This window comes from Lissotriton vulgaris, chromosome 2_1 (assembly GCF_964263255.1).
Source record: "Lissotriton vulgaris chromosome 2_1, aLisVul1.2, whole genome shotgun sequence".
Taxonomy (NCBI): Eukaryota; Metazoa; Chordata; class Amphibia; order Caudata; family Salamandridae; genus Lissotriton; species Lissotriton vulgaris.
In genome coordinates this window covers 769,972,093-769,987,409 of record NC_141687.1, presented here as the reverse complement: position 1 = coordinate 769,987,409, position 15,317 = coordinate 769,972,093, and the positions used below count along the sequence as shown (strand labels likewise).

The following is a 15,317-nucleotide window of genomic DNA, read 5'->3' as shown; positions in this document are numbered from 1 at the left end:
ATATGTTCTCCACTACTATAGGAATTCTAATAATAAAACCTCCTTCCTCAAAGCCACCCTCTCCAGTGGGATTTTAAACCAGAAAAGATTCTAGTTTCATGTTCTCAAACTATTTCAGTTCAAAAGCCGACTTCTATGGCTAAGAATGTAAAAAAGGTCATAGCTAATGGCAGGGGGGGGGGCGTGGCAATGTACACACCCCTCGCATCTCGTCACCTAATGTAAAGGAAAAAGGCAAGACTTGTTCCAAATAATCCTTAGTCATCAAATTCATGCACTTCCTTCTACATCATCAAGGAAAATGGGTTTGCTTACCGGATCTTAATTTTACATAACAAAGCCATGGTGTTTAAAGAATCCAAATGTTCTGCTAGAGAAATCCCTCCTGTGTCTTCGAGTCTTCCTTCAGAGGCCCTGCATTTGGGAGAGAAAACATTCTCTTTACCTACAACATTACCCAGTCCACGTCTCCCATTTTTGTCATGCAGACGTTTGTATAGAAAGGGCAACTAATGAATTATCTCATTATTCAATATTTCTGAAATGCATACTTTTTAGAAAATATTTCGAATCTATTCAGTCAAACACTTTCTCAGTACCTTAGGATGTGACCGTGGGAAGTATGCCCCAATCCTGTGTCTCTGAAAGCCTTGTGTAATTCTGATAAATCCCATAATGCACAGAGAGGCTACAAAGTTTCTGAATTGTCTATACATCTTTGTCATTATTGATCGCTCTCCCAAATTTCGTGCTCTGATCTTCATCTATTATAGGTATTATTAAATTTAAGATATATATATATATATATATATATATATATATATATATATATATATATATATATATATATATATATATATATATTCATCACAAATGTTCCCGTAGCAGAGGGAACTGCATTTGTTGGTGCCCGCGTGTGGAAACCGGGAGCGTGTCTCCTTTGTAATTCGAAAACAAAAGCAAAGACGCGGCACTCTTCTTAACACGATAGATTTATTTCAGGTCTCAAGCAAAAACTCCTACGCGTTTCGATCAAACGATCTTGGTCACGGCAGTGTTCTACAAAAGTCCCTTTTCTCTTTCCACAATTTATACTTTTTCACTTGATAATACAAAGTGAGGGATTATGGGCCTTGTAGTTTTTTCATCAAACGTGCGTTTTTTCAAAAACAAGGTGCATTTGAATAAGGTTGCTGTGTGGGTAACATTTCTATTTAAGAAACATTTTAACATAAATTTCCTGAATAAATGTCTGTGCAAATACTCAAGTCAACTAATTATAGTCCTTATGGTGCTTAAACAATAAACACTGTTTATCATGGACTTTTTCTGCATATAACGTTTTCGTTATAGTTTGTTAGACGGGCTGAGTGCCCTATGTCCCACACTGTAACCTAATAAATTAAACGTTAAGGCCTAATTTCCTATTTTTTCACACAAAAAGATTCTATCAAAGACTGAAATTCAAGTCTTTATAGGTGTACATGCATTTCCTCGTCGGCATTCAACCCCCTCGGCTGTTTTGTTTTGAACTTAATTATAAGTTTCGACTCCAATCGCCTCAGTTTTAAGAGTCTGTCACCCCCTCTCTCTTGGGTGGGGATGGATGCTAATCCCAAAAACTTGATGTCTTGCCAAGTTTTGCCAGTGTGTGTTTTCAGATGTTTGGCCATGGCGTAGGTGTTGTCGTTGTTTTGTATCGCCCGGATATGTTCTAAGATTCTTTTCTTTAAGGGGCATTTGGTGCTCCCTATGTACTCTTTTCCGCATTGGCATCTGAGCATATAAACCACAAAAGAGGATTCACATGTTATTTTTGTTTTGATTATGAAGTCTTTTCCTGACGGGTCTGATAGGACAGTTGTGTTTTGTCCTATTTTGCATGCTTTACACGTCTTGCATTTCGTGAAACCATTATTTCTTTTTTGGAGCCAGTCTTTTTTTTTGTCTGCGAGAAATGACTATGTACCAAATGGTCTGAGAGATTTGGCGCTCTCCGATATGTGACTAGAGGGCCAGTTCCAATGTCACTGCCAATGTCTGGGTCTTTCATTAAGACATGCCAATATTTTGCAAGAATTTTTTGAATCTTGTAACTTTCTCTGTTATATGTTGCAATCATTCTTGGTCTTTCCTCATTTTCTTTTGTTTGATTGCTTGTTGTTGGCTGTGTATTATTTTCCGAGTCAGTGGATGTTTTGTCCTGGTTTAATGTTTCCAATCTTGTTTTTGTTTTGGCTTTGTCTTCCCCTATGGTTATGTCTCTGTGTTTATAACCTCTTTCAAGAAATCGATTTCTTGTATCATTGAAATTTTTCTCCATTTCTTGTTCAGTTGAACAGTTTCTTCTCATACGGAGAAATTCCCCGTAGGGTATGCTTTTAACCAGTTTTTGGGGATGGAAACTCAATCCATGCAGGATGCTGTTTGTTGCAGTCTTTTTTCTGTGGGTGGTTGTCTCAATTTTGTTTTCATGTATGAACACTTTAATATCCAGAAATTCAATTTCCTTTGGACTGATATTATACGTAAATTTCAAACCGACATCGTTTGTGTTCAGGATGTCAAAAAAGGTTTCAAATTCAGATGTATTACCTTTCCACAGTAAGAACAGGTCATCTATGAACCGCACCCAAAGTGCTACTTTAGCCATATACTGGTCGTTTTCCTCTCTCCAAGCTATGCTCCTCTCCCACCACCCCATCATGAGGTTCGCATAGCTTGGAGAGAAGGAAACTCCCATGGCTGTTCCACACTTTTGTTGGTACATTTTTTGATTGAATAAAAATACATTATTATACAAACACATCCTGATCATCTCAGTTAGCATTTTTGAATGTTCTCGTTCTGTTATGGGCCTCTGTTTCAGAAAAAATTCTATGGCTCTAATTCCAATCTCATGGCTGATGGAGGTGTAGAGCGACACCACATCTATCGTTACCAACGAGTAAGATGGATGCCAGTCTATGTTCATAAGAGTTTTAAGGAAATCTCCAGAGTCTTTGATGTAAGATGTTAGAGTGGGAACCAAGGGAGCAATAAAATAATCCACGTAGTTTGCAACATTCTCATACAGACTACCACAACTGGATATTATAGGTCTTCCTGGGGGTTTATTGAGTGTCTTATGCACTTTGGGTAAAAAGTACATCGTGGGTGTGATTGGATTTTCCACCATTAGGTATTTCTTTTCCTCATCCGTTAGAAGGCCTTTTTGTTTCCATGTATCGAGCTTTTTCTCCAATTCTGTAATAAGTTCTGGGATTGGATTGGTTTTTAAGGGCTCATAATTTTTCTTGTCAGTCAATTGTCTGAGGGCTTCTTCTATGTAGTGTTGTTTCTCCATTATGATGATATTACCCCCCTTGTCCGCCGGTTTGATTTCGATTGTGGCGTTGTTTTTCAAGGTTTGTATTGCTGCTCTTTCTTTTTTAGATAGGTTTTCCTTTTTTCGAGGATGATTATTTGTCATTTTTTCTATGTCTGCTATTACAAGGTCATAGAACAAGTCAATTTTGTTGCCTGGATGGAGAACTGGATAAAATTTCGATTTTGCTTTGAAGGGAGTTTTTATATGTTTGTCTGTCACTATTTCCATCTCCTCTAGTATTTGTGTTTCAGATATTTGGGATCCAGTTTCTTCGTTTGCCAGTTCATATGCAATTCTAAGATGGGGAACATCCTCAATGTTATAATCATTATTGATTATTGTCTGTTCTGGATTCGCATTCGCGGTTTCTGTAGATTGGTCAGATATTGTTTCTTTTACTTTTGGTGTTTTGCTGAAAAACTTCCTCAATTTAAGTTTCCTCACATATTTATATATGTCAATTTTGGTATCAACATGAAGTTGATACCAAAATTGACATATATAAATATGTGAGGAAACTTAAATTGAGGAAGTTTTTCAGCAAAACACCAAAAGTAAAAGAAACAATATCTGACCAATCTACAGAAACCGCGAATGCGAATCCAGAACAGACAATAATCAATAATGATTATAACATTGAGGATGTTCCCCATCTTAGAATTGCATATGAACTGGCAAACGAAGAAACTGGATCCCAAATATCTGAAACACAAATACTAGAGGAGATGGAAATAGTGACAGTCAAACATATAAAAACTCCCTTCAAAGCAAAATCGAAATTTTATCCAGTTCTCCATCCAGGCAACAAAATTGACTTGTTCTATGACCTTGTAATAGCAGACATAGAAAAAATGACAAATAATCATCCTCGAAAAAAGGAAAACCTATCTAAAAAAGAAAGAGCAGCAATACAAACCTTGAAAAACAACGCCACAATCGAAATCAAACCGGCGGACAAGGGGGGTAATATCATCATAATGGAGAAACAACACTACATAGAAGAAGCCCTCAGACAATTGACTGACAAGAAAAATTATGAGCCCTTAAAAACCAATCCAATCCCAGAACTTATTACAGAATTGGAGAAAAAGCTCGATACATGGAAACAAAAAGGCCTTCTAACGGATGATGAAAAGAAATACCTAATGGTGGAAAATCCAATCACACCCACGATGTACTTTTTACCCAAAGTGCATAAGACACTCAATAAACCCCCAGGAAGACCTATAATATCCAGTTGTGGTAGTCTGTATGAGAATGTTGCAAACTACGTGGATTATTTTATTGCTCCCTTGGTTCCCACTCTAACATCTTACATCAAAGACTCTGGAGATTTCCTTAAAACTCTTATGAACATAGACTGGCATCCATCTTACTCGTTGGTAACGATAGATGTGGTGTCGCTCTACACCTCCATCAGCCATGAGATTGGAATTAGAGCCATAGAATTTTTTCTGAAACAGAGGCCCATAACAGAACGAGAACATTCAAAAATGCTAACTGAGATGATCAGGATTTGTTTGTATAATAATGTATTTTTATTCAATCAAAAAATGTACCAACAAAAGTGTGGAACAGCCATGGGAGTTTCCTTCTCTCCAAGCTATGCGAACCTCATGATGGGGTGGTGGGAGAGGAGCATAGCTTGGAGAGAGGAAAACGACCAGTATATGGCTAAAGTAGCACTTTGGGTGCGGTTCATAGATGACCTGTTCTTACTGTGGAAAGGTAATACATCTGAATTTGAAACCTTTTTTGACATCCTGAACACAAACGATGTCGGTTTGAAATTTACGTATAATATCAGTCCAAAGGAAATTGAATTTCTGGATATTAAAGTGTTCATACAAGAAAACAAAATTGAGACAACCACCCACAGAAAAAAGACTGCAACAAACAGCATCCTGCATGGATTGAGTTTCCATCCCCAAAAACTGGTTAAAAGCATACCCTACGGGGAATTTCTCCGTATGAGAAGAAACTGTTCAACTGAACAAGAAATGGAGAAAAATTTCAATGATACAAGAAATCGATTTCTTGAAAGAGGTTATAAACACAGAGACATAACCATAGGGGAAGACAAAGCCAAAACAAAAACAAGATTGGAAACATTAAACCAGGACAAAACATCCACTGACTCGGAAAATAATACACAGCCAACAACAAGCAATCAAACAAAAGAAAATGAGGAAAGACCAAGAATGATTGCAACATATAACAGAGAAAGTTACAAGATTCAAAAAATTCTTGCAAAATATTGGCATGTCTTAATGAAAGACCCAGACATTGGCAGTGACATTGGAACTGGCCCTCTAGTCACATATCGGAGAGCGCCAAATCTCTCAGACCATTTGGTACATAGTCATTTCTCGCAGACAAAAAAAAAGACTGGCTCCAAAAAAGAAATAATGGTTTCACGAAATGCAAGACGTGTAAAGCATGCAAAATAGGACAAAACACAACTGTCCTATCAGACCCGTCAGGAAAAGACTTCATAATCAAAACAAAAATAACATGTGAATCCTCTTTTGTGGTTTATATGCTCAGATGCCAATGCGGAAAAGAGTACATAGGGAGCACCAAATGCCCCTTAAAGAAAAGAATCTTAGAACATATCCGGGCGATACAAAACAACGACAACACCTACGCCATGGCCAAACATCTGAAAACACACACTGGCAAAACTTGGCAAGACATCAAGTTTTTGGGATTAGCATCCATCCCCACCCAAGAGAGAGGGGGTGACAGACTCTTAAAACTGAGGCGATTGGAGTCGAAACTTATAATTAAGTTCAAAACAAAACAGCCGAGGGGGTTGAATGCCGACGAGGAAATGCATGTACACCTATAAAGACTTGAATTTCAGTCTTTGATAGAATCTTTTTGTGTGAAAAAATAGGAAATTAGGCCTTAACGTTTAATTTATTAGGTTACAGTGTGGGACATAGGGCACTCAGCCCGTCTAACAAACTATAACGAAAACGTTATATGCAGAAAAAGTCCATGATAAACAGTGTTTATTGTTTAAGCACCATAAGGACTATAATTAGTTGACTTGAGTATTTGCACAGACATTTATTCAGGAAATTTATGTTAAAATGTTTCTTAAATAGAAATGTTACCCACACAGCAACCTTATTCAAATGCACCTTGTTTTTGAAAAAACGCACGTTTGATGAAAAAACTACAAGGCCCATAATCCCTCACTTTGTATTATCAAGTGAAAAAGTATAAATTGTGGAAAGAGAAAAGGGACTTTTGTAGAACACTGCCGTGACCAAGATCGTTTGATCGAAACGCGTAGGAGTTTTTGCTTGAGACCTGAAATAAATCTATTGTGTTAAGAAGAGTGCCGCGTCTTTGCTTTTGTTTTCGAATATATATATATATATATATATATATATATATATATATATATATATATATTCTGTCCACAATATATATATATATATATTCTGTCCACAAGGTTGCCCTTTAAGGATTCGCCGCACAAGCAGGGGTTACTGCACTAGGCGCCACAGGAGGAAAAGTAGCAGCATGTCTCCCAGCCTTTAAACACTGCCATACGCGTTTCGAGCTAATGGAAAGCTCTTGATCACTGGCTCAATGAATGTCGAAAACAGGTATGTTTGGAACACTTTATTCAATTTAAAGTCCCACCCATGTGGGCGTTCCGTTAGGCATTCTGGATATCGTGGTCCTGGAGTATGCCTGATGACTTTGAATAAGGTCCTCTTTTGATCATATCTTACGATTGGCCTTAACCGTGGGAGGAGCTTCGCTTCGTTAGGCATACAGTAATGCTGCACTTGGTGAAGACTGTGGTGAGGATACCCATCCTTGCATGCCAGCGCAACACTCCATGATAAAGTTAAAACCTCAGACCCTGCCCTCCAACATCCTACTCAAGTATTGAAACAAATATGACACAAAGGGCACAGAGGAGCACAACCTACTTAAGGATTATAAACAAACTCACCTTCGGACTACAGTTACCAGCAATCCTGGCAACAAAGCATCGTGAACCACACCCACTTAGGGCGGACTGATTTAAGTAAAACACATCCTAATCACCAAAGTGAGCTGAGTATGCCTCTGTGAATATGTCCGTGAGGAAGGGGCGTGTCTGCCCCGAAACACGTCGGACTCTTTTAATTATTGAGGAGGGAGGCTGTGGGGTCTTCGGGAGCAAGCAAAGGCCGGATGGTATGGGGGTGCCGTGGTGAGCCCTTCTGTAAGCGCAGGGTGCATTGCCTTTGATCTCATATATATATATATATATATATATATATATATATATATATATATATATATATATATATATATATATATATATTAATTCAAGAGTTTGCTCAGAGATGAGTTCCGCACTCCCAGGTAGGTAGGTAACAGCCTCAATTTATTAACACAAGCAGCTTCACATTCAGATTATTCAGTCCTTTGGCCTTACGCGTTTCTGGGAATTCTTTCCCCTTCGTCAGAGACCAGGCGTGAGCAATTTCTCCTGTTGTGCGCTGTCTCGTACCCTGCATGCTTTTGTGCTTCAATTGGCCTCTGGTGTGTCAATTCACTTACTCGGCTTTCCTATAGCACTCTGGGACTTGCAGTCCAATCTGCACTTTTAATTCCCTCCAGTGGGTTAAATTGTTCACGTCTTTTTTCGGACATATGCAAGCAGCCCTTCAGTGAGCCTCCGAATGAGACTCTGCTTGTCAAATGAATTTTCCTGCCACGCCGATCACGGAGGAACTTTTCCTCCATGCAGACCCCTCCTGTTTTTTGGGGCGGTGCGTCGACTCCACGGCCTGAAGCCACCGTGATGAAATTAATTCAAGAGTTTGCTCAGAGATGAGTTCCGCACTCCCAGGTAGGTAGGTAACAGCCTCAATTTATTAACACAAGCAGCTTCACATTCAGATTATTCAGTCCTTTGGCCTTACGCGTTTCTGGGAATTCTTTCCCCTTCGTCAGAGACCAGGCGTGAGCAATTTCTCCTGTTGTGCGCTGTCTCGTACCCTGCATGCTTTTGTGCTTCAATTGGCCTTTGGTGTGTCAATTCACTTACTCGGCTTTCCTATAGCACGCTGGGACTTGCAGTCCATCTGCACTTTTAATTCCCTCCAGTGGGTTAAATTGTTCACGTCTTTTTTCGGACATATGCAAGCAGCCCTTCAGTGAGCCTCCGAATGAGACTCTGCTTGTCAAATGAATTTTCCTGCCACGCCGATCACGGAGGAACTTTTCCTCCATGCAGACCCCTCCTGTTTTTTGGGGCGGTGCGTCGACTCCACGGCCTGAAGCCACCGTGATGAAATTAATTCAAGAGTTTGCTCAGAGATGAGTTCTGCACTCCCAGGTAGGTAGGTAACAGCCTCAATTTATTAACACAAGCAGCTTCACATTCAGATTATTCAGTCCTTTGGCCTTACGCGTTTCTGGGAATTCTTTCCCCTTCGTCAGAGACCAGGCGTGAGCAATTTCTCCTGTTGTGCGCTGTCTCGTACCCTACATGCTTTTGTGCTTCAATTGGCCTCTGGTGTGTCAATTCACTTACTCGGCTTTCCTATAGCACGCTGGGACTTGCAGTCCAATCTGCACTTTTAATTCCCTCCAGTGGGTGAAATTGTTCACGTCTTTTTTCGGACATATGCAAGCAGCCCTTCAGTGAGCCTCCGAATGAGACTCTGCTTGTCAAATGAATTTTCCTGTCACGCCGATCACGGAGGAACTTTTCCTCCATGCAGACCCCTCCTGTTTTTTGGGGCGGTGCGTCGAATCCACGGCCTGAAGCCACCGTGATGAAATTAATTCAAGAGTTTGCTCAGAGATGAGTTCCGCACTCCCAGGTAGGTAGGTAACAGCCTCAATTTATTAACACAAGCAGCTTCACATTCAGATTATTCAGTCCTTTGGCCTTACGCGTTTCTGGGAATTCTTTCCCCTTCGTCAGAGACCAGGCGTGAGCAATTTCTCCTGTTGTGCGCTGTCTCGTACCCTGCATGCTTTTGTGCTTCAATTGGCCTCTGGTGTGTCAATTCACTTACTCGGCTTTCCTATAGCACGCTGGGACTTGCAGTCCAATCTGCACTTTTAATTCCCTCCAGTGGGTTAAATTGTTCACGTCTTTTTTCGGACATATGCAAGCAGCCCTTCAGTGAGCCTCCGAATGAGACTCTGCTTGTCAAATGAATTTTCCTGCCACGCCGATCACGGAGGAACTTTTCCTCCATGCAGACCCCTCCTGTTTTTTGGGGCGGTGCGTCAACTCCACGGCCTGAAGCCACCGTGATGAAATTAATTCAAGAGTTTGCTCAGAGATGAGTTCCGCACTCCCAGGTAGGTAGGTAACAGCCTCAATTTATTGACACAAGCAGCTTCACATTCAGATTATTCAGTCCTTTGGCCTTACGCGTTTCTGGGAATTCTTTCCCCTTCGTCAGAGACCAGGCGTGAGCAATTTCTCCTGTTGTGCGCTGTCTCGTACCCTGCATGCTTTTGTGCTTCAATTGGCCTCTGGTGTGTCAATTCACTTACTCGGCTTTCCTATAGCACGCTGGGACTTGCAGTCCAATCTGCACTTTTAATTCCCTCCAGTGGGTTAAATTGTTCACGTCTTTTTTCGGACATATGCAAGCAGCCCTTCAGTGAGCCTCCGAATGAGACTCTGCTTGTCAAATGAATTTTCCTGCCACGCCGATCACGGAGGAACTTTTCCTCCATGCAGACCCCTCCTGTTTTTTGGGGCGGTGCGTCGACTCCACGGCCTGAAGCCACCGTGATGAAATTAATTCAAGAGTTTGCTCAGAGATGAGTTCCGCACTCCCAGGTAGGTAGGTAACAGCCTCAATTTATTAACACAAGCAGCTTCACATTCAGATTATTCAGTCCTTTGGCCTTACGCGTTTCTGGGAATTCTTTCCCCTTCGTCAGAGACCAGGCGTGAGCAATTTCTCCTGTTGTGCGCTGTCTCGTACCCTGCATGCTTTTGTGCTTCAATTGGCCTCTGGTGTGTCAATTCACTTACTCGGCTTTCCTATAGCACGCTGGGACTTGCAGTCCATCTGCACTTTTAATTCCCTCCAGTGGGTTAAATTGTTCACGTCTTTTTTCGGACATATGCAAGCAGCCCTTCAGTGAGCCTCCGAATGAGACTCTGCTTGTCAAATGAATTTTCCTGCCACGCCGATCACGGAGGAACTTTTCCTCCATGCAGACCCCTCCTGTTTTTTGGGGCGGTGCGTCGACTCCACGGCCTGAAGCCACCGTGATGAAATTAATTCAAGAGTTTGCTCAGAGATGAGTTCTGCACTCCCAGGTAGGTAGGTAACAGCCTCAATTTATTAACACAAGCAGCTTCACATTCAGATTATTCAGTCCTTTGGCCTTACGCGTTTCTGGGAATTCTTTCCCCTTCGTCAGAGACCAGGCGTGAGCAATTTCTCCTGTTGTGCGCTGTCTCGTACCCTGCATGCTTTTGTGCTTCAATTGGCCTCTGGTGTGTCAATTCACTTACTCGGCTTTCCTATAGCACGCTGGGACTTGCAGTCCATCTGCACTTTTAATTCCCTCCAGTGGGTTAAATTGTTCACGTCTTTTTTCGGACATATGCAAGCAGCCCTTCAGTGAGCCTCCGAATGAGACTCTGCTTGTCAAATGAATTTTCCTGCCACGCCGATCACGGAGGAACTTTTCCTCCATGCAGACCCCTCCTGTTTTTTGGGGCGGTGCGTCAACTCCACGGCCTGAAGCCACCGTGATGAAATTAATTCAAGAGTTTGCTCAGAGATGAGTTCCGCACTCCCAGGTAGGTAGGTAACAGCCTCAATTTATTGACACAAGCAGCTTCACATTCAGATTATTCAGTCCTTTGGCCTTACGCGTTTCTGGGAATTCTTTCCCCTTCGTCAGAGACCAGGCGTGAGCAATTTCTCCTGTTGTGCGCTGTCTCGTACCCTGCATGCTTTTGTGCTTCAATTGGCCTCTGGTGTGTCAATTCACTTACTCGGCTTTCCTATAGCACGCTGGGACTTGCAGTCCAATCTGCACTTTTAATTCCCTCCAGTGGGTTAAATTGTTCACGTCTTTTTTCGGACATATGCAAGCAGCCCTTCAGTGAGCCTCCGAATGAGACTCTGCTTGTCAAATGAATTTTCCTGCCACGCCGATCACGGAGGAACTTTTCCTCCATGCAGACCCCTCCTGTTTTTTGGGGCGGTGCGTCGACTCCACGGCCTGAAGCCACCGTGATGAAATTAATTCAAGAGTTTGCTCAGAGATGAGTTCCGCACTCCCAGGTAGGTAGGTAACAGCCTCAATTTATTAACACAAGCAGCTTCACATTCAGATTATTCAGTCCTTTGGCCTTACGCGTTTCTGGGAATTCTTTCCCCTTCGTCAGAGACCAGGCGTGAGCAATTTCTCCTGTTGTGCGCTGTCTCGTACCCTGCATGCTTTTGTGCTTCAATTGGCCTCTGGTGTGTCAATTCACTTACTCGGCTTTCCTATAGCACGCTGGGACTTGCAGTCCAATCTGCACTTTTAATTCCCTCCAGTGGGTTAAATTGTTCACATCTTTTTTCGGACATATGCAAGCAGCCCTTCAGTGAGCCTCCGAATGAGACTCTGCTTGTCAAATGAATTTTCCTGCCACGCCGATCACGGAGGAACTTTTCCTCCATGCAGACCCCTCCTGTTTTTTGGGGCGGTGCGTCGACTCCACGGCCTGAAGCCACCGTGATGAAATTAATTCAAGAGTTTGCTCAGAGATGAGTTCTGCACTCCCAGGTAGGTAGGTAACAGCCTCAATTTATTAACACAAGCAGCTTCACATTCAGATTATTCAGTCCTTTGGCCTTACGCGTTTCTGGGAATTCTTTCCCCTTCGTCAGAGACCAGGCGTGAGCAATTTCTCCTGTTGTGCGCTGTCTCGTACCCTGCATGCTTTTGTGCTTCAATTGGCCTCTGGTGTGTCAATTCACTTACTCGGCTTTCCTATAGCACGCTGGGACTTGCAGTCCAATCTGCACTTTTAATTCCCTCCAGTGGGTGAAATTGTTCACGTCTTTTTTCGGACATATGCAAGCAGCCCTTCAGTGAGCCTCCGAATGAGACTCTGCTTGTCAAATGAATTTTCCTGCCACGCCGATCACGGAGGAACTTTTCCTCCATGCAGACCCCTCCTGTTTTTTGGGGCGGTGCGTCGACTCCACGGCCTGAAGCCACCGTGATGAAATTAATTCAAGAGTTTGCTCAGAGATGAGTTCCGCACTCCCAGGTAGGTAGGTAACAGCCTCAATTTATTAACACAAGCAGCTTCACATTCAGATTATTCAGTCCTTTGGCCTTACGCGTTTCTGGGAATTCTTTCCCCTTCGTCAGAGACCAGGCGTGAGCAATTTCTCGTGTTGTGCGCTGTCTCGTACCCTGCATGCTTTTGTGCTTCAATTGGCCTCTGGTGTGTCAATTCACTTACTCGGCTTTCCTATAGCACGCTGGGACTTGCAGTCCAATCTGCCCTTTTAATTCCCTCCAGTGGGTGAAATTGTTCACGTCTTTTTTCGGACATATGCAAGCAGCCCTTCAGTGAGCCTCCGAATGAGACTCTGCTTGTCAAATGAATTTTCCTGCCACGCCGATCACGGAGGAACTTTTCCTCCATGCAGACCCCTCTTGTTTTTTGGGGCGGTGCGTCGACTCCACGGCCTGAAGCCACCGTGATTAAATTAATTCAAGAGTTTGCTCAGAGATGAGTTCCGCACTCCCAGGTAGGTAGGTAACAGCCTCAATTTATTAACACAAGCAGCTTCACATTCAGATTATTCAGTCCTTTGGCCTTACGCGTTTCTGGGAATTCTTTCCCCTTCGTCAGAGACCAGGCGTGAGCAATTTCTCCTGTTGTGCGCTGTCTCGTACCCTGCATGCTTTTGTGCTTCAATTGGCCTCTGGTGTGTCAATTCACTTACTCGGTTTTCCTATAGCACGCTGGGACTTGCATTCCAATCTGCACTTTTAATTCCCTCCAGTGGGTTAAATTGTTCACGTCTTTTTTCGGACATATGCAAGCAGCCCTTCAGTGAGCCTCCGAATGAGACTCTGCTTGTCAAATGAATTTTCCTGCCACGCCGATCACGGAGGAACTTTTCCTCCATGCAGACCCCTCCTGTTTTTTGGGGCAGTGCGTCGACTCCACGGCCTGAAGCCACCGTGATGAAATTAATTCAAGAGTTTGCTCAGAGAAGAGTTCTGCACTCCCAGGTAGGTAGGTAACAGCCTCAATTTATTAACACAAGCAGCTTCACATTCAGATTATTCAGTCCTTTGGCCTTACGCGCTTCTGGGAATTCTTTCCCCTTCGTCAGAGACCAGGCGTGAGCAATTTCTCCTGTTGTGCGCTGTCTCGTACCCTGCATGCTTTTGTGCTTCAATTGGCCTCTGGTGTGTCAATTCACTTACTCGGCTTTCCTATAGCAGGCTGGGACTTGCAGTCCAATCTGCACTTTTAATTCCCTCCAGTGGGTGAAATTGTTCACGTCTTTTTTCGGACATATGCAAGCAGCCCTTCAGTGAGCCTCCGAATGAGACTCTGCTTGTCAAATGAATTTTCCTGCCACGCCGATCACGGAGGAACTTTTCCTCCATGCAGACCCCTCCTGTTTTTTGGGGCGGTGCGTCGACTCCACGGCCTGAAGCCACCGTGATGAAATTAATTCAAGAGTTTGCTCAGAGATGAGTTCCGCACTCCCAGGTAGGTAGGTAACAGCCTCAATTTATTGACACAAGCAGCTTCACATTCAGATTATTCAGTCCTTTGGCCTTACGCGTTTCTGGGAATTCTTTCCCCTTCGTCAGAGACCAGGCGTGAGCAATTTCTCCTGTTGTGCGCTGTCTCGTACCCTGCATGCTTTTGTGCTTCAATTGGCTTTGGTGTGTCAATTCACTTACTCGGCTTTCCTATAGCACGCTGGGACTTGCAGTCCAATCTGCACTTTTAAATCCCTCCAGTGGGTTAAATTGTTCACGTCTTTTTTCGGACATATGCAAGCAGCCCTTCAGTGAGCCTCCGAATGAGACTCTGCTTGTCAAATGAATTTTCCTGCCACGCCGATCACGGAGGAACTTTTCCTCCATGCAGACCCCTCTTGTTTTTTGGGGCGGTGCGTCGACTCCACGGCCTGAAGCCACCGTGATTAAATTAATTCAAGAGTTTGCTCAGAGATGAGTGGGGCCGGTCCTGCCTTCTAAGGACTTATATTATTATTAATAATAATAATAATAATAATAATAATAATAATAATACTAATAATAATAATAATAATAATAACTTGACATGGAGAATTGCATATTTTGGTTCTGCCATTTCTAAGTGCTGTAAAATGCAGTAGTTACTACTACTTAACATAATCGTTCTTCATTTACTGACCTCGAAAAGATGGATGGTTGATTTGGCAATGCTGGGATTCAAACTTGTGGCGTGCAGATCACTGCAAGCCATCACCCTCCCAGCTTTTTCCACACATCTAGGCCGCAGCTGCCCCCTGCACCTTCTTGTGAATGGATTCTCTGTGGCTGGAAGGCACCGTGTTATGCTTCCTTTGACAGGCAGATGTGACTGGGGGGTAGGTGTCGTGTAGTCTAGTGGTTGGGGTGGAGTTAAGAGGGAGGAGCAGGAACGGGAGGAGCCAGTGACAGGAACCACGACAGTTAGAGTAGGGACAGGCACGAGGAAGGAAGCATGTAATAAAGCTCCTTTAAAGACCTCATGTATGTGTAGTTATTCTTGTCAAGATATGACAACTGGCGACGAGGGTGGGATTTGCAGCCTGGCATCCCTGAACCCTGCAAAGAAACGTCCTGTCCCTGGGCACCAAGAAAAGGAAAGTCGCCGTCGCGACATGTGTGCCCCAGTGAAATCGCCGCCAAGAACCTGAGGCCAGCGATAATTGTCCCA

At 43.0% G+C, this 15,317-nt stretch overlaps 1 protein-coding gene across 1 annotated transcript in view; it reads right to left on the bottom strand.

Annotated features, from left to right (window-relative positions):
* Window positions 1-15,317, bottom strand: part of MYO3B (myosin IIIB) — a 1,488,954-nt gene that overhangs the window by 239,550 nt on the left and 1,234,087 nt on the right. Inside the window, exon 23 of the mRNA XM_086956107.1 lies at window positions 316-414. Within this exon, the coding sequence (XP_086812233.1) occupies window positions 316-414 (99 nt within the window). The remainder of the gene's footprint in view (window positions 1-315; window positions 415-15,317) is intronic.